At 46.2% G+C, this 22,856-nt stretch overlaps 1 protein-coding gene and 1 long non-coding RNA gene across 6 annotated transcripts in view; one reads left to right on the top strand and one right to left on the bottom strand.

Moving 5' to 3' along the window:
* LOC127555511 (uncharacterized) overlaps nt 1-941 on the bottom strand; it is a 28,926-nt gene extending 27,985 nt beyond the window's left edge. For both annotated transcript variants that reach the window (XR_007952227.1, XR_007952228.1), the window contains exon 1: nt 846-941. This is a non-coding gene — a long non-coding RNA (uncharacterized LOC127555511). The remainder of the gene's footprint in view (nt 1-845) is intronic.
* Nucleotides 120-22,748, top strand: BSDC1 (BSD domain containing 1). Of its 4 annotated transcripts, none has more exons than XM_051987847.1 (11): nt 120-279; nt 2,049-2,109; nt 5,554-5,670; nt 7,309-7,476; nt 9,505-9,559; nt 10,178-10,293; nt 11,198-11,266; nt 11,386-11,464; nt 11,976-12,482; nt 20,359-20,462; nt 21,025-22,748. In XM_051987847.1, the coding sequence occupies exons 1-11, from the start codon at nt 236-238 to the stop codon at nt 21,055-21,057; spliced, it is 1,353 nt and encodes a 450-aa protein (XP_051843807.1). In that variant the 5' UTR covers nt 120-235; the 3' UTR covers nt 21,058-22,748. The 4 variants fall into 4 exon arrangements, with proteins under 4 accessions (XP_051843807.1, XP_051843806.1, XP_051843808.1 ...); XM_051987846.1 differs by lacking the exon at nt 120-279 and adding an exon at nt 316-938; XM_051987848.1 differs by lacking the exon at nt 120-279 and adding an exon at nt 1,010-1,058.
* The last annotated feature ends 108 nt before the right edge of the window (nt 22,749-22,856 follow it).

Genomic DNA, 22,856 nt, shown 5'->3' with positions numbered 1-22,856 from the left:
ACCCGCATACGCGATACGAGTTGCCTGCTGCCCAGCTTTCATCTTAGAAACTTTTATCTAGGGAGCCCGTCCAGGAGGGTAGTTGATGATAGGGGAGGGAAGCTCAGGTCATAAGTAGGGAGTCATCTGCATAAAGACGATAATAAAGCCCATGTGAGCAGATGAAGTCACAGGAAGAGAAAGGTCGGAGCAGTCCAAGGCAGAGCCCGAGGAGGCCCTTCCCGAGGAGCGGGCTATGGAGAAAGGTCCAAGAAAGGAGCCCAAGCAGCAGCCAGACAGGTGAGAGGAGAAGGGAGAGAGCCCGAGAGAGAAGAGACAGAAAAGACTGGGGGCAGGGAGCGGAGGCGCGGAGAGAGGACGCACCAGAGCCCTCGAGAAAGGCTCTCGAGAAGGCTGCAAGGAACTGTTGCAGGCCAACGGCGTGCAAGGTCCCCGAGATCAAAAAGCCAAGGACGGAGAGGGGACGGTCCGCTCCCACCTTGGGCAGCTTGGGACCGAGAAATTTCCTTTGGACTGAGGGAACCTGAGCCTAAATCACTGTTCAACTGAAGTGAATTGAATGGAAAAGAACCGAATACAGGACGCGGCGGCCATCTCCGAGGGCCGCAGGGTGGTCTGGGTGGGCTCGGAGGGAAAGAAGCCCAGCCAGTTTCCCAAAGAACTTCGGGCTCTCCAGCGCCTAAACCTTCGGCGTCCTCTCGGAGTTACGCAGGGACCTATAGGATTCAAGACTCCTCGCCTCGCTCCTCCCCCTCTCTCCGCCTACCCCTCCCTCTCTCTCCGCCTACTCCTCCTCCTCCCCCTCTCCTCCTTCCTCTTTCTCCCCCGCCCGCCCTCTCTCATACCAGCCCTGTCGGAGGCCTGGGGTTTATGTCCCACGGAAGCCACCGTAGTGGGCGTTGGTGCTTCTTTGGGGCCGGGGGACGGAGTGAAGGAAGGTGGGTTGAACTAAGAGGGGTGGGGATTGGACCAAGGCTCGCGGGGATAGGCGGAGCCTAAAGGGAGAGGTCAAAGGGCAGTAAATAGTGGTGATGTCAGGCGGGCAAGATGGCGGAAGGGTGAGATTTCCCCATCCCGGCGCCGGGGCCCAGGGTCGGGCGGGGAGGCTGAGACGGAGGGCGGTGTATGGAGGCCGGAGAGGCCCACTCCGTGGTCTCTGGAAAAGAGGCCGGGCCGGGCCGGGCGAGGGGCACTCGGAGCAAGGAGGAGTAAAGAGTTCTGAGAAAGGGAAATCATGGCCAGGTTTAACGCCCCCCCCCCCCCCGCCTGCCCCGCCCACCCCAGATTCAGGCTCTGCCTCGTCCCCTCTGCTGCGTGTTCACATCTCTCCCCTAATATTCCTGTCCCCTCAGCCCAGGGGCCCCTCACCACCCCACCCCCGGCCCAGGGAATAGTCATCCCTTCCACAGTTCTTGCTTGGCCCGGGGAATCTTCATCCCCGCCCCTTAGCAATTTTTACCTTCCTCTAATTCCTGAAAATATTCATATACCCCAGCATTCCTGTGCTCCCGGTCCAAGGGACGTTCCTTTCCCCACTACTCCCGTCCCCCTAAATCCAGCGACTATTTGCCCCCCTGCGTTCCTGCCTTCCCAAGGCCAGGCCCCTCCCGCCACCCTGTGCAGCTTTCCAGTTCCAAGGAATTCCCACCCTCCCGTATTCTCGCATTCCTGACCCCATTCTCCAAGCCCTTGCAACGACCACCCCTCGTAAAGTCTGTGGAATGGTCACCCCCTCCCCCCATTTCTATTCTCTTTTCCAAGTTGGGGACTGACTCTCCTGGTGTTCACCCCCAGGGTATCCCCTCCCCTCTCCTCACACTAACTCTCCCAGGCGCGGCCTATGGAATGTTCCTCTCCTCCGTGTTCTAGTTCCCCCCCCTCACACCTGCCAACATGCCAGGCCCCCCAGCACCCGCAGGCAGCCCCTCCCCCCACAGCTTGTCCCTGGGCCTCTTTGGAAATGGCCTCAGTGCCCTGGGGGGAGGCGTGAGAATGGGCTCCCCAAACCTCCCGCTTCCCTTCTTAAGATGTGCCTGTTTCTTCCCCAGGGAGGATGGAGGCTGGTGGAGAAGCTGGCTGCAGCAGAGTTACCAGGTTGTCAAAGAGAAGGTAAAAGGGGGCCAGGATCCTCACCCCTTCTAGGCCATAATTGTGGAGAGGCTTGAGCTCTTCCTTCCATGTTGGTAGGAAGTTCTGGACTAGTTGTAGGATATTTGTAGCTGATAATTCATTTATGTTTTGAATCCAAAATCTTGAGCCCCACAACAGTCCTATTAGACAACGTAAGTCTGGTTGGCCCCATTTTATAGAGGAAGAAGGAGTCTGAGAAAAGGGACGTGACTGCCATGATTACATGACTGGCAAATGGCAGGTTTTGTGATTTTTTTGGCATGATAAAACTTTTCCTTTTCCTCATCTGTAAAACAGGGGGATAGACCAGGTAATCTGACAAATTCTGATTGTATGTAATTCTATAAGTTATTCATGGCCCAGTGTGCTATGCTAAGCAGTGGGGCATACAAAAATCAGTGATTGTCATTACTCTCAAAAAGTTGACTGAAAAGTTACGAGAAACAGCAAAAGCAGAAACTTGAGGTTGTCCTTAAACTTTGGATAGGCTTCAGATTGGGAAAGAGACATAAGTTGAGCATTTTTTCTTTTTAATAATAGCTTTTTATTTTTCAAAATACATGCAAATATAGTTTTCAACATTCACCCTTGTAAAACTTGTGTTCCAAATTTTCTTTCTCCCTTCCCCCTATCCTCCTTTCCTAGACAGCAAACCATATGATAAAGGTTAAACATATGCAGTTAGAAGAGCATCTTAGGTAGGGACCAAGTATGGGTAAAGGCAAAAAAAAAAAAAAGCCAAGAATGAGCCTGACATGTTCTTGGGCCAGTCTGTCTAGAGTGGACTATTTTTATGAAAGAATAGTAAGGAGCAAATATTGTATAGATGGAATGGTAGGGGTTAGAGCTAAGATTACACCTTGTACATCATCTAGTCCTCTTATTTTACAGATCCCTAAGGAAGCTGATATCTGAATCTGGGTCCTCTGACCCCAGCTGCCTAAGTGGCTCTTAGGAGACTTGAAGTAGAGGAAGGAAGACCTGAATTCAAATTTCACCTCAGACAATTGATTAGCTGTGAGACCTTGGGCAAGTCACTTTAAAGTCTCAAGTTCTTCATTTTAAAATGAAGATTATATATTTAGAAGAATTGGACATGTTTAATACATATTGGGTTACTTGCCATTTAGGGGAAGGGGTGGAGGGAAGGGAGAGAAAAAATTTGGAACACAAGGCTTTGCAAGGATGAATTTTGAAAATTATCCATGCATATGTTTTGAAAATAAAAAGCTTTAAAAGGGGGGATTATAATTACATCTACTTCCCAGAATTGAAATATTTATTAGGGCAGTCACTGGCACATAGTAGGAGCTACATAAATGCTTGTTCCCTTCTTCCACTTCTTGACACTGCCATGTTATGCTTGGGATGCTAAGTGGCCCAGTAATATGTACACTAATGCCATTCCAAGATACTTTGTCAAAACTAGCTTCTGAGTTGACTATATGAAGTTAATTACTGTTTACTTAGGCAAGAGACAGGTAAGACCAGTTTTGTTTCTCCAAAACAGGTTTTACTTCCTGGGAGCAGGTAGCTTTTTGTTTGACTAAGTCTTCGGAGCATTTGTAATTGGTAAAGTGACCTTTGGCATTGATCCAGGCCCAGTCCCTGATTCTGTACTGAGCTATGTCTGCTACTCTGTAGGAATGAATGATAGGATTTCATTTATAATAGTAGTCTCTGAGGTGCTTCCTTCCCATTTAAGAACATTTCCTGGAGATTGTGAAAAGCTGTAGTTCATTCGTGCAGCAGCAGGGTAGGTTGGTTGTTAGTGTCGTTAGCTGTCTCTATTGCCCCCTGTCCTGAGCACTGTGGTGAATACAGAGAAGACTTTGTGCTCTACCCTTGATGAAGTCCTGATTTGAGATGAGAGTCATCATATCCATTTGAGGATACAGAGTGTATCCTGAGGGAAGAGTTTCTAGAGTTCCAGTTGAGTCCTTCAGAGTCTATGAAATAAATGTAAATTGTTGTAGTCTTACCTAATAACATACATAATTTCTACGGAAATTAAGGAATAAAGGAAATAGGTACAACATGTTAGAATTCCTCCTAGAAGGCTTCATGAAGGTTGAGTACATGGAGCTGTTGAGGTTACAGGGTGCAGCTAGACGCTTTCTGTATCAAGCCACCATAATAGTGGGTTTAGCCTCTAAGATATGATGGGTTATGAGTGAGACCCCAAAAGTAAATTGGGATTAAGGGCCGGTCAGGGGCCAGCTATATGGTGCAGTGGATAGAGCAGTGGCTCTGAAGTCAGGAGGATCTGAGTTCAAATTCAGACTCAAACACTTAACACTTCCTAGCTGTGTGATCCTGGGCAAATCACTTAATCCCAATTGCCCCACTCAAAAAAAAAAAAAAAATTTGTAAACATAGACCTCCAAATCAAAGGGCAAAAGATTATATTTTGCTAATAAGAGAAGGCTAAATTCCTAGAGGAGTTAGTAAGGAAACGGCTTTTTAGCATTTAACAAGAGAACAACAAATTCCCTAGTGGAACACACAATTAATCAGGAGGAAGGTGTTATTAAAGAGAAAACATCTCATAGAGAAGTTACTATTATAAGGAGTACAATGGCAGACTAATCCTAAAAGGGATTTAGCATCTTACAAATAGTTAGCAAAGATTTACTGTAGGAGCAGATCTTTGGTGTAGAGGACCTCCAGCTGGGGTAATGAAAAATCCACTTGAACTAAAGGCCTTCTCAAAAAAAAAGCCCACTTCAGCCTGAGATGATCCCATCTAGGCCCCTCCCTGGTTGCCTCAGAAAGTATTATAATCCTATCTGTACTTCAGGCTTTCTCTGCTTATGCCCACTTTGATACCCAGCACCTCATCAGAACCCGGTTTGAAATGAGAAGGAAATATGTGGAAATAGAGAAGGGAGATTTGGGAGGTGAAAGCTTGAGGTCTAAGGGAATCCCTTCCTGTGGGCAATATGATGTAGTAGGAAGACTCCTGGACTCCTTTTGAACACTTAGCTTTGTTTAACAGCTAGGTGACTTCCAACTAGTCACTTTTTCTTAACAAGCTTGTCATCTTGCTTTTTTAAGAATCAAAATAAAATCATAAATAACATTAAAAATGCATGCCATTGTAATCATTGTCATTATTATTCGTTTGATTAGAGCACTGTTTCCAAGACAAGGTGTTGTATAATAGAGAAACCCGATTGTGTGAATTTGGATTTTGATATGAGCTTGGAATTGTAATCTTCTGAAAATTGCCTCTGATATCTAAATTCTAGTTTGAATTTTTGCTAGTTTGATTTGGTTAGTGAGCTCAGTGTTCAGGTGCAGGAGTGTTTGGGAAAGTGGTCATTTGGGCCATGGGTAAACTTGAGGGGAAAGGAGAAAAAAGTAGAGACCCAGCCCCTTAAACTCTGTAGAAGTTGACCTTTGGTTTCCCACTCCTCACAGTCCACAGAAGCCCTAGAATTCATGAAACGCGACCTTACTGAATTCAGCCAGGTGGTCCAGCATGACACAGCCTGCACCATCGCGGCCACTGCCAGTGTGGTCAAGGAAAAGCTGACTGTGAGTATCTTTGAGGCAGAGCCAACTGCTCACCTCCCCTTGGGGAGGCTGCTGACCCTACAGGTAGGGGGGACTCACTATCCCAGGACCTCACCTCATTTGGTCCCACTGAGTCATTCCCTTATTCTCACCTTACTTTATTGTGGCCTTATGCCCCCAATTGTTCCGTGCCCCTTGGGCCACATGCCCGTTCTCTAAGAAGAAGGATGTTCTTATTGGTAAGATATTGGGTGTTTGTTAATTTGTGAGAAAAATCTCTGGGCTTCAGGATGGCTTGGAGGACAGTTGGAAAGGCCTAGAAATGTCCTTCCATCCTTCTTCCCCAAGCAGCTGTGACCTGGCTTGCCTTGAAGTTAAACCCATTGCACACTGATGCATTGTTGGTGGAGTTGTGAATGAATCCAACCATTCTGGAGAGCAATCTGGAATTATGCCCTAAAAGTTATCAAACTGTGCATACCCTTTGATCCAGCAGTGTTTCTACTGGGCTTATACCCCAAAGAGATACTAAAAAAGGGAAAGGGACCTGTATGTGCCAAAATGTTTGTGGCAGCCCTGTTTGTAGTGGCTAGAAACTGGAAATTGAATGGATGCCCATCAACTGGAGAATGGCTGGGTAAATTGTGGTATATGAATGTTATGGAATATTATTGTTCTGTAAGGAATGACCAGCAGGATGAATATAGAAGGCTTGGAGAGACTTACATGAACTCATGCTAAGTGAAATGAGCAGAACCAGGAGATCACTTTACACTTCGACAACGATATTGTATGAGGATGTATTCTGATGGAAGTGGATTTCTCTGACAAAGAGACCTAACTGAGTTTCAATTGATAAATGATGGACAGAAGCAGCTACATCCAAAGAAAGAACACTGGAAAATGAATGTGAACTATTTGCATTTTTGTTTTCCTTCCCAGGTTATTTTTACCTTCTGAATCCAATTCTCCCTGTGAAACAAGAGAACTGTTCAGTTCTGCAAACATATATTGTATCTAGGATATACTGTAACCTATTTAACATATATAGGACTGCTTGCCATCTAGGGGAGAGGGTGGAGGGAGGAAGGGGAAAAATCGGAACAGAAGCGAGTGCAAGGGATAATGTTGTAAAAAAAAAAATTACCCTGGCATGGATTCTGTCAAGAAAAAGTTATAAAATTAAAAAAAAAAAAAAGAAGAAGAAGAAGTTAAACCCATTGCTTGTGATTGGCTGCTTGGAAGCTCTTGCACAAACCCTTTGGCCAACCCTGAGCCATGTATTTCCTCTCCCTTGTTCTCTTATGCCTTTTCTTTCCAGTCTTCACAGTCCCAGGCTGGTCACCAAGCCCCAGACAAGAAGGGTGACTGGGCTGAGTTGGTGTCCAGTACTCCTCATTCTTTCTGTGCCTCTTATTCATTCATTTGCAATGTGGGTTTAAAATAAAACATCTCACTTGCCATCTAGGGTAGGGGGTGGAGGGAGGGAGGGAGGGGAAAAAATCAGAACAGAAATGAGTGCAAGGGATAATGTTGTAAAAAAAAAAAAATTACCCTGGCATGGATTCTGTCAATATAAAGTTATTATTAAATAAAATTAAATTAAATTTAAAAAAAATAAAACAAAACCTCTCTACTCTTCCTTTGATTTCTTTGCAGACTGAAGGTTCTTCAGGAGCAACAGAGAAGATGAAGAAGGGACTATCTGACTTTCTTGGAGTGATCTCAGACACGTTTGCCCCTTCTCCTGACAAAACCATTGATTGTGATGTCATTACCCTGATGGGCACACCTTCAGGAACAACCGAACTTTATGATAGTGCCAAGGTATGTGTGGAGGAGAGAGGGGAGACATGGGAGAAAGAAATGGTATTTCCCCTCAGATAAAACAATGTCTGGTAGGGCCTGCTCCATGGGACCTTGATGGGAATGTCAAGCTTCCCATTCCTATGGCCTTTCAAGATTTACAGCATAGTTTCCTCACAACCACCCTCAAAAGCAGGGAATAAAAGAATTATTCCTATTTTGCAGATGAAGAAACTGCATCTGCCAGAAGTTAAATGACTTACCAAAGATTATTATTATTACTGACCTTAGGAGTTCCTGCTACAAGAGAAAACAAACTATACTCTGAAAAAGTCCCCAGTGATAGGGATCATAGTTGACATTTCTATCTCACTTTGGTTTACAAGCTACTTTATGTGAATTATAGTCCATTGAATCCCCAGGGCAACATGCTACCAGGAAGAAGCCCTCCTTTCATCGAAGATCATAGTTTATCATGGGTGTTTCTTGCCCTCTATGGCTTTCTGTGGATCTTTGACAGAGGGTACACTCAACATGCTGGGGGCCTTTCTCCAGGCCAGATAGCTGGACTTAACGCATGAGCTTAGAATATTTTTTATATATTTATATACAATAAAACCATTCTTAACTCCCCGGCTGCACAGAACCAGGTGGGAGGCCACATTTGGCCACTAGTGGTAGCTTAGCAATTACTCTGCTCATTTTATTGATAAGGAAAGCAAGCGTCAAAGTGAGATGGATTCCCTAAGACCACCTACCTGGTAAGCAGGGAAGCCAGGATTCAAACCAACATGCAATGTATTTTTTTCTTTCTTTCTTGTTGTGTATTTGATAGAGCAATGTATTTAAAATTTAGAAATAATTAAGCCCACCCCCTCATTTTACAAGGAATCAGACAAACCAAGAGTGCTGTAAGTGATTTGCTCAGGAAATTCACACAGCTAGTAAATATCTGAGTCAGTATTTGAATAAATGCTGTGCTATGTAGCTACCTCTCAGGAGCTTTTTTAGAATAAAATACTGTCTATAAGTGATCTTGATTCCAGTAGTTCCTCATTCCTCAATAAAAATCCAATTCCTTTATCCTGGAATTCAAGTTAGATTTAATTTCTAAGGATATACTGACTGTGCTGGGACAGACAACCTGGTAGCATGCTAACACCAGAGCTTGCTTTAGACAAATCAATCCTTAAGTGCCTCCCTGTCTTAAGTTTAACCCCGTGAAAGCTCACTTTCCTCACTTGTCACTTAGCATTAATAATCCAGGAGTATACCATCTAAAGACTAATTACTTTAAGGCTCTGTGATTTCATTGGTATGGCGTCTCCTGATCCCAATCACAAAGTCTCCCCACTCTTGTCAAGGATCTTCCTGAATCTCTGACTGAACAAAATTCAGCCCCCACTGATCAGCTTATCCAATGATGTTTGACAGAGTCCAGGACCATCCCCTTGCCGAAGCCTCTGAGACTTTGGGCAAATCAGAGGCACAGTAGCCTTGAGTAGAAGGGCAGTTAGAAGTTTGTGGCACAGACACTTGAAGAGGGACTGGGCTTCTTGGTCAGGATGATTTTGGGTGGGCTATACAAACCCTTGCTGGGCAGGCTCCTGGGCAGCCTTCAGAATCGGTCACATATGCTGCCTATCACAGATTACAGAGGGTTTTCCCACAATGGCCTTGGGAAATAAACAATGGGAGAAGTACTGTTCCCATCCCCCTTTCTCAGATGAGGGAACTGAGACTCCCAAGAGTTGAAGTGGGAATGCCAAAACCAAGGCCTTCTAGCCCCCATGGTCAGAGGGTGGATTTGCCTCCACAGTCTTACATGTTAACCCAGGGCCTCCCTGGAGTGTCAGAGAAAGTCTGCCAGAACTTTCTCGTGGATGCTCAGTGGAGAATGGAATATATGCTTCCTGAATGGTGGGTTTCCAGAGGAAGCAAGAAACAGACAGTTGCAGTTTTTCAGGGAAGTTGGGGGGGGGGGGGGGAATTGCCCTGCTTCCCTCTGAAGCTCATCTCACACCCTGTGCTCTTTGTGTCTTGTGCCAGGCTCGTCTGTATAGCCTGCAGTCAGACCCAGCAACGTACTGCAATGAGCCTGATGGTAAGTAAAAAGTGAGGGGGCATGGGAGCTGCAGTAGGGCACCCCCTCCACATGCCCTATATAGAGATGGAGAAGCCAGTGTGCTGGCTGGAACTAGCTTCCTGTTCCCACATTGGTGACCAACTCTACTGCTCACTTTTCTGGAGCTCTTCCTTCGAGTCACAGGATCATGGACCCAAAGCAGTGGGATAGCATGAAAAGAGTTTGGATCCCTGCTCAGTCTTTTACTGCTCAGTGAACTTTTGCAGGCCTCAGTTTACTCATGTCTAGGAGAGGGAGCTGGACCAGATGGCCTTCCTCTGGTTTTGTGATCCCAGAGGTTACACAGGACCAGCCCTCATTTTGTAGAGGCAGGAATGCTCATTAAAGCACCACTCACTAAGGAACTCACTAAGGAAATTTACTCAGTTTCCTCCTCTTCCTTTTCACCCCTGAACAATAAAGGCCATTTTTAGATCTCCTTCCCTGCCTGTGTTTGCAGCTCTCTCAGACCCTTAGCATCTAATCCTGTATTGTGTCTGGGTCTGTCTCCCTACTTGACCAAAGGGGATCTTTAGTGAAGTTTAAGCTCTATGAGGGCACATTGCATTGTATCATCCTGTATCTGTCCCATTGCAGGGCCTCCAGAGCTATTTGACACCTGGCTATCTCAGTTCCATTTGGAGGAAAAGAAAGACGAAATCTCCAATCTGCTCATCAGCAGCCCCTCCATCCGGGCTCTCTATACCAAGATGGTATGCCCTTTGCAGTGGGATTGAACATGGCCAGTCTAGCATAGGAGGTTCCTGGGCAGCCACTAGCAGAGCTAGCTGAGCCAGGTGTCAGGGAACCATGGCTGGGAGCATGGACTGGAACCAAGAGGTTTAATCATTGTGAGCCAGACAGAGGCTATTGCCTTTCTTCCACTCAGCAAACTTTCAGCCCCTTTGTACAAAGACTTGATCTAAGTGCTAGGGGAGTCACAAAATGCAAGTCAGGCATTGACCCTCTTCTCATGAAGCTCATAATCTAGTACAGGGACCTGTGATTCACAGTATTAGGTGAGTGCATTAAGGAGTATAAAACAAAATGCAGTCAGAGATGGCCTGTGGAGAAAGGGAATCAAGGAAGGCTTCATGGAAAAGGCAGCATTTTAATTAGGTTTGATGCATCCTACAGGCATTCTGTAGGTGAGGAGAAAAGTATAGGGCACATTGTGGGAGATAGTGAACTGTCTGATTTGGCTCTATTGCCCATCTTTGACATCTATTATGTCTCCTGAATGCACTTTTATATAATATAAGGCTGGAACATGACAATAAGTATATGTTGAAAGTTAAGAAAGTTTAGAGGAGGTTGAATATCAGATATGAAGTTTTCAGCTTGATTTCATGAGAACTAGGGAGCCAGTGAAAATGTGTGAGCAGAAGAGTTACATGATCTGGTACTGTAACAATGCCTGATTGAGAATGAAAGGACTCCTCCTCCAAGGGCTTGATGAAATTTCTCCTCTCCAAATGAAATGTTTAAGGGGTTCCACATTGTTTTAAAGCTTGCTGACAGGTATTGTCTGGTACAAAAGGAGGGTAACAGCCCAAAAGAATCTTGGTACTTCATACAGCCTCTTCCCCTGTGATACAGACTTTCATGTTTCTCTAGGTCCCAGCAGCTGTTTCCCACTCAGAATTTTGGCACCGATATTTCTATAGGCTCCACCACTTAGAACAGGTATGTCCATCCCTCCTTTCCAAGGGTGGTGGGCAGAGTGTTGGTGGGTTAGGGAGAAGGGAAGAAAGCACTGGGGGGGAAGGCATCTTGACCTTCATCTGTCTCTTCTCTTTCTCTAGGAAGAGGCACGGAGGGATGCTCTAAAACAACGGGCAGAACAAAGTGTCTCTGAGGAACCAGGCTGGGAGGAAGAGGAAGGTAAATGAAGGAAGGGTTATATGACCAGATGTGCCACTTGTCTGTAGTTAGACACAAACACTAGGCATTTTGCTGTGCCGTACTGAGGTGCTATCGTTCCTTCTTTAATTCACAGTGTACCAACTGTGCAAAGAGCCACGAGCTTCCCAGAATTTTTAGATGAGACATAATCCCTACCCTCAAGGATTTTACATTTCATTAGGAGACCATGATGAGATATTACATGACCAGTGTAGGGCCAAGGTGCCAAGGGCTGTTTGAAGTCTGAGGGCCAGACTGGGTGGCTGGCTCCCTGGAGGAGACAGTGTTTGAGTTTGGCTTTAAAGAATATATGGGAACTCATCAGGTAAAGAAGAGGATGAGGGGCTTCTCAGCTAATTTGAATAGAAGACATAGGATCATAGCAGATGCTTTCTCTAAAGTCCGTACTGGATCCGTGTTAGTTACATGCTGGGACCCTGTTCAGTCACATTGTCAACCCCTTCTTTTCCCTCTCCATTTCCCCACATAGAAGGACCCTTGGCAACAGCTCAGCTGAATGAGCAATCCCAAGAAGAGGGAAAAGCTGCCGTATTGAGCCCTATCTCGGCTGCGAAGGGCCGGGCCAGCAGTCCTCAGAGTCCTTCTGAGGAGAGTCTGGGAGGTCTGGCCTCCCCCTCAGCAGAGGTCACCCCTTCGGAAAGCAGCGAGAGCGTCTCCCTTGTGACCCAGGTTATCAATCCTGCTTTTACACCTGAAGCCCCAGCACCAGTGCAGACAGCCCCTGCTAAGGACCTCTCCCAAAAGCTTTTGGAAGCCACTTTGGAAGACCAAGTACCCACAGCTGATACAGGAGAGACGGGTCCACCTCCCGTGGAACGGCCCAAGCCTTCAGCCCCTGCTGGGCGTTCAAGCAGCTCTGAGCCCAAGCCAGTGATCAGAGTAGAGACTCTGAGAGAGGAGGGACCAACAGACTTACGGGTGTTTGAATTGAACTCAGACAGTGGGAAGTCTACACCTTCCAACAATGGCAAGAAAGGTGGGTCTCACAGGCCTAGGAGGGCGTTGGAAGGGGGGCGAGGGCAGATATTGGGAGTGTCCTTGAATCTTACTTAGCCATCCCCCTTTATTAGGGGCAGATCCCAGCTGCTTTGGCTTTGATCAGTTCTCACTGACCCTGAGCTGGGAGCTCTGATTTGGCAGCATCTGTATTGGTATCAGCTGCGATGATAACGTTATAAGGCTGGTAATCGAGGATAAGGTGAAGAAAGACAAGGATTTAGCCAGGAGTCACCAGATCTCATGGTGCATTCAGAGCTAAACAGCCCTTCTAAGGGATATCAGTCAGAATCCGGAGCTTGCTGAGGTCAAAGGCTGCCTGTCTCTGCCCTTCTCCCACCAGTTAATGTGTGAATTCAGGTGCTTGCTCAATAGTACTCTGCACTCTCTTCAATCTCGCAGTGCAACGAAAGTTTAATCCCTTCCAACTCTAAATTCTACCATCCTAAATTTGTAGAAGGAAGAGATGATGTGTAAGAGTCACAGTAACAGTAACATTTCAATAGCAATATAAGAATAATTGGGGAAAATTACAGATGGTGTGAGACTTTAGCTTCAAGAATAGTGTAATTTGCAGAAAAGAAATTTAGGTGTTTTAAACCGGAGGAAGGTCCTGACAGAGAAGGGGGTGGGAGCTGGAGGACCACATTTGGGGGAACAGTGAAGAGATCAGCCTGTGAAAGGCAACAGCATGCCCTAGGGAAAGGACACGAGTTCAGGAGTCAGCTGCATCTCTGGCACTGACTGACTTCATAGGATTCTAGTTTCCTTTATGGGCCTGTTTTTTCATATGTAAACAGAGTTTCAGGCTATAGCCACAGGATCCCAGGACTTCAGGCTTGGGAGAGATCTTGGTAACATTCTTAGCAACTCGTATCTGCAAAAGGGAAGTTGTAGACTTCCCCTACAACATACACAAGTGGGCATCCTTGTATTCGGGAAGAGGTTCCCAAAATAGCCCAGCCCAAACCACTTCGGGGATCTTAGAATTAACTTCTTTTCTTACACTGAGCCTCAGTTTTCCACTTTGCAGTTTCACTTGATAGTTCCTAGTCTACTTCTTAGTATTTTTAGTATTTTGTACTTAGTATTTAGTATTATTAGTATTTTGCAGACTTTAAAGTCCTATATAAATGCTAAAAATTATTATTATTATTATTACTATTATCCTCTGGGATATAATGATCCTTCAGATATTTGAAGACAGTTATCATGTTTGCAGAAGAAATCTCTTTGTCAAACTAAATTCCCTTAAGAAATGAACTTGAGGGGCAGCTAGGTGGCGTAGTGAATGGAGTCAGGTTCAAATCTGGCCCCCAACCATTACTAGTTGCATGACCCTGGGCTAGTCACCTAAACCCAATATCCTCCAAAAAAAGAAAAGAAAGTAGCTCAAGGCCCTTTACCACCTTGGTCATTCCTTCTGGTTGCTTTTCTTTCTAAAACATGGCCAGGACAGAATACAGAATTACAGATGTGGCTGCTCAGGGCAGAGCAAAGGGGATGAAAGGACCACCCCTTCCTCCTTCCTGAGATGAGCTTTCTTCCTTCTCAAAGCTTTGTGAAGGTCTGGGAGCCTTCTATGTGCCAGGCACCATGCTAAGTACTGGCACTACAAGGACAAGCAAGAAGAAAGAGAATCCCTGTCCTGCCAGCATATGGGGAGGCGAGAAGCAGGGACGGGGGAGCCAGGGCCGGATGCTGGAAAGCTTTGACTGACCGCTGGGAGGATGTTCCCGGAGGCGGGGGCAACAAAGAAGCTCCAGGGAGGGCTGTCCTAGGCCGTGGACAGAAAGGAATGGAGGGTGCTGGAGTCCTCTGTCCAGGCCCTCAGAGGGCCCTCAACAGACCTACAGCTCAGCAGCTGGGCCCAGGGGGCTTGGTTGGGCCTTGCCAGGCTGTGCCTTACTTGGTGTCCACATCATTTGCCGTTAGAAAACCAGCTGGTTGGTTTTGTTGCACCCCCTCCCCACCGAGAGTGCAGCCACCAGGTGGCGCCAGAGGACCCAGAGCTGGGCCTGGAGTCGGGAAGATTTGAGTTTAGATTTCAAATCAGATCCTTACTGTGGGCAAGTCTGCCAGCCTCAGTTTCCTCGACTCCAAAATGGGAGTAACAATAGCATTCACCTCCCAGTGGTATTGTGAAGGTCAAATGGGCTCTTTGTAAAGCGTTTAGCACAGTGTCTGACAGCTTAGTCTTATAGAAACGCTTCCCCCCCCAAGAGTGTGATGTCGGTTCCCTGATGTCCCCATATCTCTATCTCAAGGCTCATGAAATGACTGCTTTTATTCCTCCGGGGAATTGTGTGAGGGATGAGGCAGATTGCCATAGAAGAGAGAAGGCTGGGTTTTGTCAGGAGATCCGGATCTGAATTCTCATGACTATTTGCTAGCAATTGAGCAAATTCATTTCTCAAAGGTACATTTTCTTCATCTAAAAAACCAGGGTCTTACATTTAATGAAGGTTCTATCTAGCCCTAAGTCTTTGGTGATCCTGTGATGAAACCTTTTAAAATATTGAGTCATGACTGTGTGTAAGAATTAGCATTGCAGACACCCAACCAGCTCTTGGGGAACCTCCAGTCTGATGAAAGGTCCCCAAGGGACTCTGATAGAAGGGAGCAAAACTAGAAATTGAAGCAAAGTGCATGGAGAAATCACTCAAGGGAGAAGGGCTGCATTCACCTTTGAGTAGGGGGATGGTCTCCGCTGGGCCATAAAGGGAAGGTCAAAAGAGGCATGGGAGATGGCACAGGACAGAACTAGTCCACCAAGGGTGGAAAAAATTGCCCTAGGAAGCTGCAGCCACGTTCTGGGCAGCCTTGAAGGCTAATCAGGAGTCGAATTGTTGAAAAATCTGGAAAGTCAAGCTTTATTCACTAGATAATAAGGAGCCAAAAAAGGGGTACTGATTTGAGGGGTAACATCAGTAGGATCAATGTTTTTGGAAGATTCCTTTGCAGTAACATGAAGGATAGATTAGAGGAAGTCCCTTGAGGGCAGACTGCTGATTTTCAGCTTGATCTCTGAAGCAGAAGGCTTTCTCTGTTCTACTCTCTTGGATCTGTCATCATCTTCAGCCCTATCTTTTCCTAGGCCCTAGCTTTTTCTGCCTTTTTCTTTAACACCCCCTGGAACCTCCATTCTCTTGCCATTATGGAAAGCTAATTCCTTTCCAAAGACATGAAATCCCTGACCACCCTCAGCCACGCCATGCTTGTGCTCTCATGGTGTGCCACTGCTAGACCCTGGTTATACTGGAGAGAGGGGCCCTGCGCGAGGCAGGGTGACTAGGCCCACACTGTTCCTAGGGATCTTTATATGCTTCCTGAATTCATCCACGTTCCAAACCCTTCTTCTCTCCTCAAGACCCTCAGAGGACCCACTCTTCTCATTGCCACCTTAGTTTCTGCTTTGCTGACACAATTGAAGGAACCTGGTCAGCCTTTCTGAACCCTTTGGCATTGCCTCCCCTTTCCCAGCAGCCTGCATTTTTTCAGGCTCTCCTCAGCCCAGATGCTCTTCCAGCTCACCTCTGCCCCTTTTCAGGGTTTGGCTCAGCATCCTCCTCCTCCTCCTCAGAACTTTTCTCTTAGCTCCTAGTGCTACCTCCCCTTCCCAGATGGTTACAGGAAGTTCACTTCCAGGATAAGGTGAACTCCTTGAGGACACAGACTATTCATATCATCTTCTTAGCTCAAATTATTAGTAAGGCTTCTCCCGATCTCGTTCTGTCCTCTTCTCTTTCTGTGGTTCGGCCAAGGCCCGTAATTGTGCTCTTGATTCAGTTTCCCTCTAGCGCCCCTGCGGTGAGTCTCATTTTTACTCTGGTTTCTGGACTCTCTCCCTGCTGGATACAAATGTGTCTAGGTTTCCTCTATTCATTCACTCTTGTGAATTCACAGCTCATAGAGAAAAAAAAAAAAACAAAACACCTATACTTGTAGCCACTTGCCTACCTCCTGCTCACCCTTTTTCACTCCCTGGCCTCCAATCCTACTCCAACTAAAACTGTTTTCTCCATGATTGTTGAATGCACTGACCTTTTCTCAATTCTCCTTAACATATCCCTAGGTTGTGGGCATTTATTAAATATTTAATTTATTAAAACACGACACAGTCACTGGGTTAAGTCCTGAGATTATAGAAAAAGACAAAAACAGCCTCTCCTCTCCACGAGGTCACAATCTTAAGAGGGAGGCCTGTATGAATAAATGAAAGATAATCCTCAAGACACTATTAATAGCTAACATTTCTATAGTATTTTAAGGTTGGCAGAATGCTTTACAAATACCTCATTTGATTTTCACCACACCTCTGGAAGAGAGGTGCTGTTGTTCTCTCCATTTTATGGCCTTTCTGAGATTGAGAGAGGCTGGTGACTTGTCCAGTAAGCACCTCTGAGGCAGGATTTGACCTCAGACTTTCTGATTCCAAAGTCCCCTGTGCCACTAGAAGCCAGGAAAGCTTTCCTCCAAAAGATGGGTTTTGAGCTATGGAGTCCAGTCATGGTGTGATTTTTAGGAAATGCCAAGAAGGCTTATATGGCTGGATTGTAGTGTGTGGAAAGAGAAATAAAGTCTCAGAAGACAAGAGGAGAAAGGGGCCTGGTTGTACAGCTTGAAGTACCAAATGGAGGATTTTATATTTTGTTCTGGTGGTAATAGGGAGTCATTTGAATTGACTAATGTGGTCAGTGATTTTTCACTTGAGAAAAATCACTTGAACTGAATGGAGAATATGGAGAAGTGAGGAGAGACTTGAGAGCAGGAAACCAATTAGAAGAACCACTTAGAAAGCTATTGTAATAATCCAGGAAAGAGATGATGAGGACCTGAACTAGCATGAAGAGAGAAGGGGGTGTTGTAAAGGAAGAAATGATTAGAATCCTACTTTGGACATAATTGAGTTTGAACTGCCTATTGGTTATACAATTTGAGTTGTCCAAAAAAACAGGATGGCACCCTCCCCCCCCAGCTCAGAAAATAGTGAGAAAGAGCACCCCTCTTTCTTTCTGCTGAATTATGTCCCTTCCACGGCCCTTTGTAGCAGCATTTTCCTGATAGTTCTCCTACTCTCTGGGTGCCTTCACCTCCTTACTGGCTGACTGTCTATCTCCTTCCCACTATCAGAGATGTTCTCCAAGGCTGTGTCTTATTTCTATTTTTTCTTAGTGACCAGATCATCCCAGATCTCCTAAATAGCAGCTAAAACTATAGTCTTTATCTATAGTCATCTATATACTGTAGCCAGGGGTCCTCAAACTACGGCCTGTGGGCCAGATGGAGCAGCTGAGGGCAATTATCCCCTTCACCCAGGGCTATGAAGTTTGTTTAAAGGCCCACAAAACAAAGTTTTTGTTTTTACTATAGTCCAACAGGCTGAGGGACAGTGAACTGGCCTCCTATTTTAAAAGTTTGAGGACCCCTGCGTAGACTGTAGTCTGCATCACCTGATACACATTTCCTTGGTGTGTCTCACTAGCATTTGAAACTCAGTATGTATCAAAACAGGACTCATAATCTTCCCCCACTAAACCTGTCTTCCCCATCTTCCTCTAAAAACTTCCTTTCTGCTATCCTATCTGCTTATCCAATTTTACATCCTAGAAGTCATTCTTTACACTTTGTAAAGTGTACACTCCCCATATCTCATTTCTGAAGTCTCCTGAGCTTATCTTATCTCTTCTTGCCTAGACTATTATAGCAGCTTATTAGTGGTTCTGCTTTCCTCCAATTCATTTTCCATAACTACCAAAATCATCTCAGAGCCTCTTCCTGACCATGGGTTTGGGATCAGAGGATCTGAGGTAAAGCTAGAGAGGACCTTGGAAGTGACACCATCTTGTCCAGCCTCCATGACTTTGGCAACTTAACTTCTCTGTCCCTCTGTTTCCTAATTTATAAATGAAGGAATTGGATCTTTAGGACCCTCTGCAGCTATGTATCTGTAATCACCCTTCTATTCAAAAATATGTCCTAGCTGGCTCTCTGTCCCCTCTAAAATGCATTTGAAGCCTGCCATGGTCTGATCGCTGTTCTCTTCCCCATCTTTTTTCCACGACTATTCTTCAAGGTGGATAATAATCAACCCAAGAGACAATCCTGCTGTAGCTCAAGTCTTTCATGGCTCTGCATGGTTGTTCCCCTGCTTTGCAACTTAAGTCCTCCTTACCTTACCGTCTTAGAATCCCTAGATTCCAAGTTATTTATTCTTCTTGCTCCAAGATTGTATCTTCCCCACTTTTAAGTAAAATTCTTTGCTAGTCCCTGAAGTTGCTATTATATTCCTCTCCAAATTACCTTGTATTTCCTTTTAAATAATCATTTTCTGTGTCTTCCAATAGAATATAACCTGTTTGAGGGCAGGGCTATTTTAGGATTTGTCTTTATATGACCAGTGCCTAACACCATGATTTATGCTTGGTAAGCATTTAAATGTGTTTTGAGTTGGACTGGAGGATTAGTTAGGAGAGTTCTTATAGTTGAGGTCATAAATGAGGGCTTGACCATTCCAAACCATTTTGCTATTCCTAATATAAAGAGAATCCCAAAATCTATTTCTTGTGGGGTCTTCCATAACTGGCAGCAGTACAGCTGTAAATATGGGAAGATGTCTGTAGTTATCCCATTTAGATCAGAAGTCAAGCCCCTAATAAAGAGACCTAGAAAGCCAGTCTACCAGACACTCTTTACCTCATGTGAAGTGCAGAGAGTATTCAGGAGGAATCAGGTGTTCCTCTACCCCCAACCTTTCCTGGCAATTGAGAGTCTCAGCCTCCAGACTGACTTGCTATATGATCCTTCTCTGTATTCTCATTTTTTTTTAGTACTTTCTTTGTACAATCCAATGGCATAGCATGTAAAGTTAGATCTATTACTTCAGTTCCAGACCTTCCCAAACTTGAATCATATATTTCTAACTGGCTGCTAGGCATATTTAGTCTGGAGAAGAGAACACTTAAGACAAAAGGATTTTAAAGGATGTCATGGAAAGCGGGATGAGGCATTTTCTGGTTGGCTCCAGAAACTGGAATTAGGGGCTGATGAAGGAAGTTGGATAGAGTGGAATTTCAATCCAAAGGCATCTAAAAGACAGCTCTCCCTCTCACTGCCCTTGTCAGCAATATCACAACAGATGATATGAGTTGAACTAGATACTAGATGACCTCAGAGCTTCCTTCAAGCTCTGATGTAATGGTTTTAAGATCCCTTTTCTAGCCCCACATCTGTGATCCCACAATTCTATTTGTATCTTACACAGGACTGAATGAATATATAGAGTGAAAGATCTTAAAATTATTTGCCTTACAGATCATGTTGTCCAAATGTTTATTATCAGATACCCAAATTCATCAGATGCTATCTTGTGCCCCCCAATTCCCCTGATATAGATGGTCAAAAAGAATAGTATTAATAATAATCACTCCAAAGTTTACAAAAGACTTTGCATCCATTATCTCATTTTGAGTTTCACAACCACCCTATGAGATAAGTACTACAAATATCAGTACCATTTTGCAGACCAGGAAATGGGCCAAAACAGATTGTGTAATTTACCCAAGATTACATAGCTAATGATTGAAGTGGGATTCAGACCCAAGTTCTCCTGACTCCAAACTCCTGACTAGCCACTAGGCTAGCTTGGCACACCCAAGATCATTCTTGGTTGTTAGGCTGGGGAAAATGTGCATCCCTTTAAATCTCAGAGTCCCAGAAGTCTCTAGTCCAAAGGAATGGGTGCTAGGAAATTACAAACATTGATGACTGTTCTGGGTCACTGAGGCAAGTTTGAGAGCTCCCTTTAGGATAGGCTTTAGCTCCAAGCCTTCCTTTTGCCTTTGATTTGGTTTTAGGTTCCAGTACTGACATCAGTGAAGACTGGGAGAAGGACTTTGATCTGGACATGACTGAGGAGGAGGTACAGCTGGCTCTGTCCAAAGCTGATGGATCTGGAGAGGTGAGGCTGTGCTTGCTAGGGAAGGGCCCTCCAGCAAAAGCCAACCCACCCTCCTCTTCAGACGCTTCCTCTTCTCCCTTCCCTGCCCACAAAGTTGGCCAACCTGGGGCTAAAGAGATGTTTCCCTGTCCATCCCTAGCGACAGAGCTGAGGCCACCAGGGACCCAGCCCGCCTCAGAAATCTAGCACTCTTCTCTCCTTTGTTCAGAGAGCGGCAAACTGCCCAGCGGGGGGAGTGAGATGGGGCCCCGACCACTGAGCCGTCCCGCTCCCCTCCCAGGTGAACATGGCTGACAGTGTGAGGTCTAGTGGGCTCTGTGGCACAAATGTACTTCAGGGATTCTGGTAGGAGAGGCAAGAAAAGTCAGCTGACAGACCGAGTCTGTATTGCCAGTGAGAAGGTGACAGCCTCTCAGGCCAGCCCTGATTCCTGGTCTTCAGGAGGCCCAAAGGTGCACGGGCCCAGCCCCCGCAGGAGGCGGTTTGGGGGTGGGTTGGAGTCGAAAAAGTACAGACACATGGATGGTTTTTGTTCTCTCCCCCACCTCACCCCTCTCTGCAGCTGGAAGACGTGGAGTGGGAGGACTGGGAATGAGACAGGGGGCTTGGAGAGAGCAGCCCCTCCATGCAGACCCCCAGCCCCTTGTCAGCCCGCTCCTGGATGGTGCCCCGGACGCTTCTCCATTCACCCTGTGCTGTCTGCTCCATCTTCTGAGTACAACCCACGCCCCCTCCTGGAGGGGAGGCCTTTCCACAGGGCTGTCCAGAAAGGACCTCCCTGAGGCCAGATCGTGTCTTGTGACCTGTGCCAATTCTCGGGGTGGGGGGACGCCTGCCGGTACCCCGCCTCTGAAGAGCCCGTATTACTCTGCTATAACCCTACTGCCCCCGGGCAGACCCTGCAGCGGCCACCTCTCCACCCGCCTGCTTGTGGGGGGAGCCACATCTACAGCCACTTTTGAGTCCAAGCCCCCAGTGGTGCCCTCTGCTCCCCTCCATGTCCTGTTCTTTAGCTCAAAGAGACGAAGGGACAACTTGTGAAAGCCCCCGTCCTGCCTTAGGTCCACTTCCATCTCTCCCCGAGCAGCTACTTTACCTCCGTCATGTCTTTCCCCACCCTACCATAGGTGGCCTTCTTTGTCTGACTGCTGGCGGGGGGAGTGAAGGGGCTGACATCAGGATGACATCGATGTTCACTTGTCCTCTGGGGAACGGGGGGCCACGTCCGTGTTGTAGGGGACGCCTCTTCCCTTGCCAGGCCTTTTCTTCTCTGTTCATAAGGCTCGAGTGATCTTTGTCTTTCAGATTCTAAGTGAGTGCTATAGTAGAGATTGGGGACCAGTGCTGCCCCCCCCCCCCATCACCACAATCCCGGTATTTCACAGTCACCCTCTCCCAGTGCCTCTTGTACAGCACTTGCTTCTCAGACCTGCGGGAGCTGGGCTAGTCACAGGCCTTTGACTCTGTGAGGCCATGCTCTCCTTGCATTTCTTGCTCTGTCTCTCCTGCTGCCCGATCCAAGAGCAGCAGCCTTCAAGCTTTTCTTTTGTTCCTTGGTTGGGGGTGGATGGAGCGTCTCCAGTCCCTTTCCTTGGGAGTCTAGGAAACACACCATGTGGAATGTAACTGCTTCACAAGCAGGATAGAAGGTCAGTGTCTCTGAGAACCCTTTTCCAGCCTTCGTTGGGTAAGCCATGAGACACCCACCCTCCTTCTCCCCCATTGCTTCTCTTTGGGGCATGTGCTGTGGGGCAGGCCCATGCTCATCTGCACCTGCCTCCTGACACAACATGTGGCTAGTGTGGATTTTTCCTCTCTTCTTTGGTGTCCATGGATCTGGGGAAGGCTTCTGTGTATTCATTCTCTCTTTGCCTCCTTCTCTGGGTGGGGAAGGGCTTGCTGGGGGTTCCTGAACACCCTCATGCTGCTTCCAGGCTAGTGTGTCTGACAACCATTTTAAAAGGGTCAGCGTCATGGGATAAGGGGAGGGTGGCAATCAGTCATGTTCATCAAGAAAGTCAAGTTGGGGAAAATGCTGAATCTTTCTCGGGGGTGGGGATAGGGGTGGGGGTATTCTCTTTGTAATGTTTAGTTTAACCTTTTTGGTTGTTTGTGCAATATTATATATTTTAAATTATAATGCATCTCCCCAGAGCATTTTGTAGCTGGGAAAAAAAAAAGATTCTAACAGCTGTTAGTTTTGTAATTTAAAAATCCCACAAAGAAACTTTGTCCTGAACCTTTTGCAGAGTTGCAGTTAACAGCTATTAAAGACATTCGACATTAGCCAGAGGTGTCTGGGCCTTTGTTCTTGTCACCCTTCCTGGTCATGCTTGGGGGAAAGCTATGGGCCCAGCCCCACAACAGCATTCCATTGTGGCCAGTGGTTGGACC

Source organism: Antechinus flavipes, chromosome 3 (genome assembly GCF_016432865.1).
Source record: "Antechinus flavipes isolate AdamAnt ecotype Samford, QLD, Australia chromosome 3, AdamAnt_v2, whole genome shotgun sequence".
NCBI classification, from domain to species: domain Eukaryota; kingdom Metazoa; phylum Chordata; class Mammalia; order Dasyuromorphia; family Dasyuridae; genus Antechinus; species Antechinus flavipes.
The sequence above is the reverse complement of the archived record's forward strand: the minus strand, read 5'-3'. Positions and strand labels throughout refer to the sequence as shown.

What these genes read in the sequence shown, in the direction of transcription:
- BSDC1 (XM_051987846.1), top strand. Translation starts at nt 871, where the DNA reads ATGTCCCACGGAAGCCACCGTAGTGGGCGTTGGTGCTTCTTTGGGGCC. An exon ending in GGGCTCTCTATACCAAGATG is followed by an intron (nt 10,294 to 11,197) that starts GTATGCCCTTTG and finishes ATGTTTCTCTAG; the next exon opens with GTCCCAGCAGCTGTTTCCCA. An exon ending in GGCTCCACCACTTAGAACAG is followed by an intron (nt 11,267 to 11,385) that starts GTATGTCCATCC and finishes CTCTTTCTCTAG; the next exon opens with GAAGAGGCACGGAGGGATGC.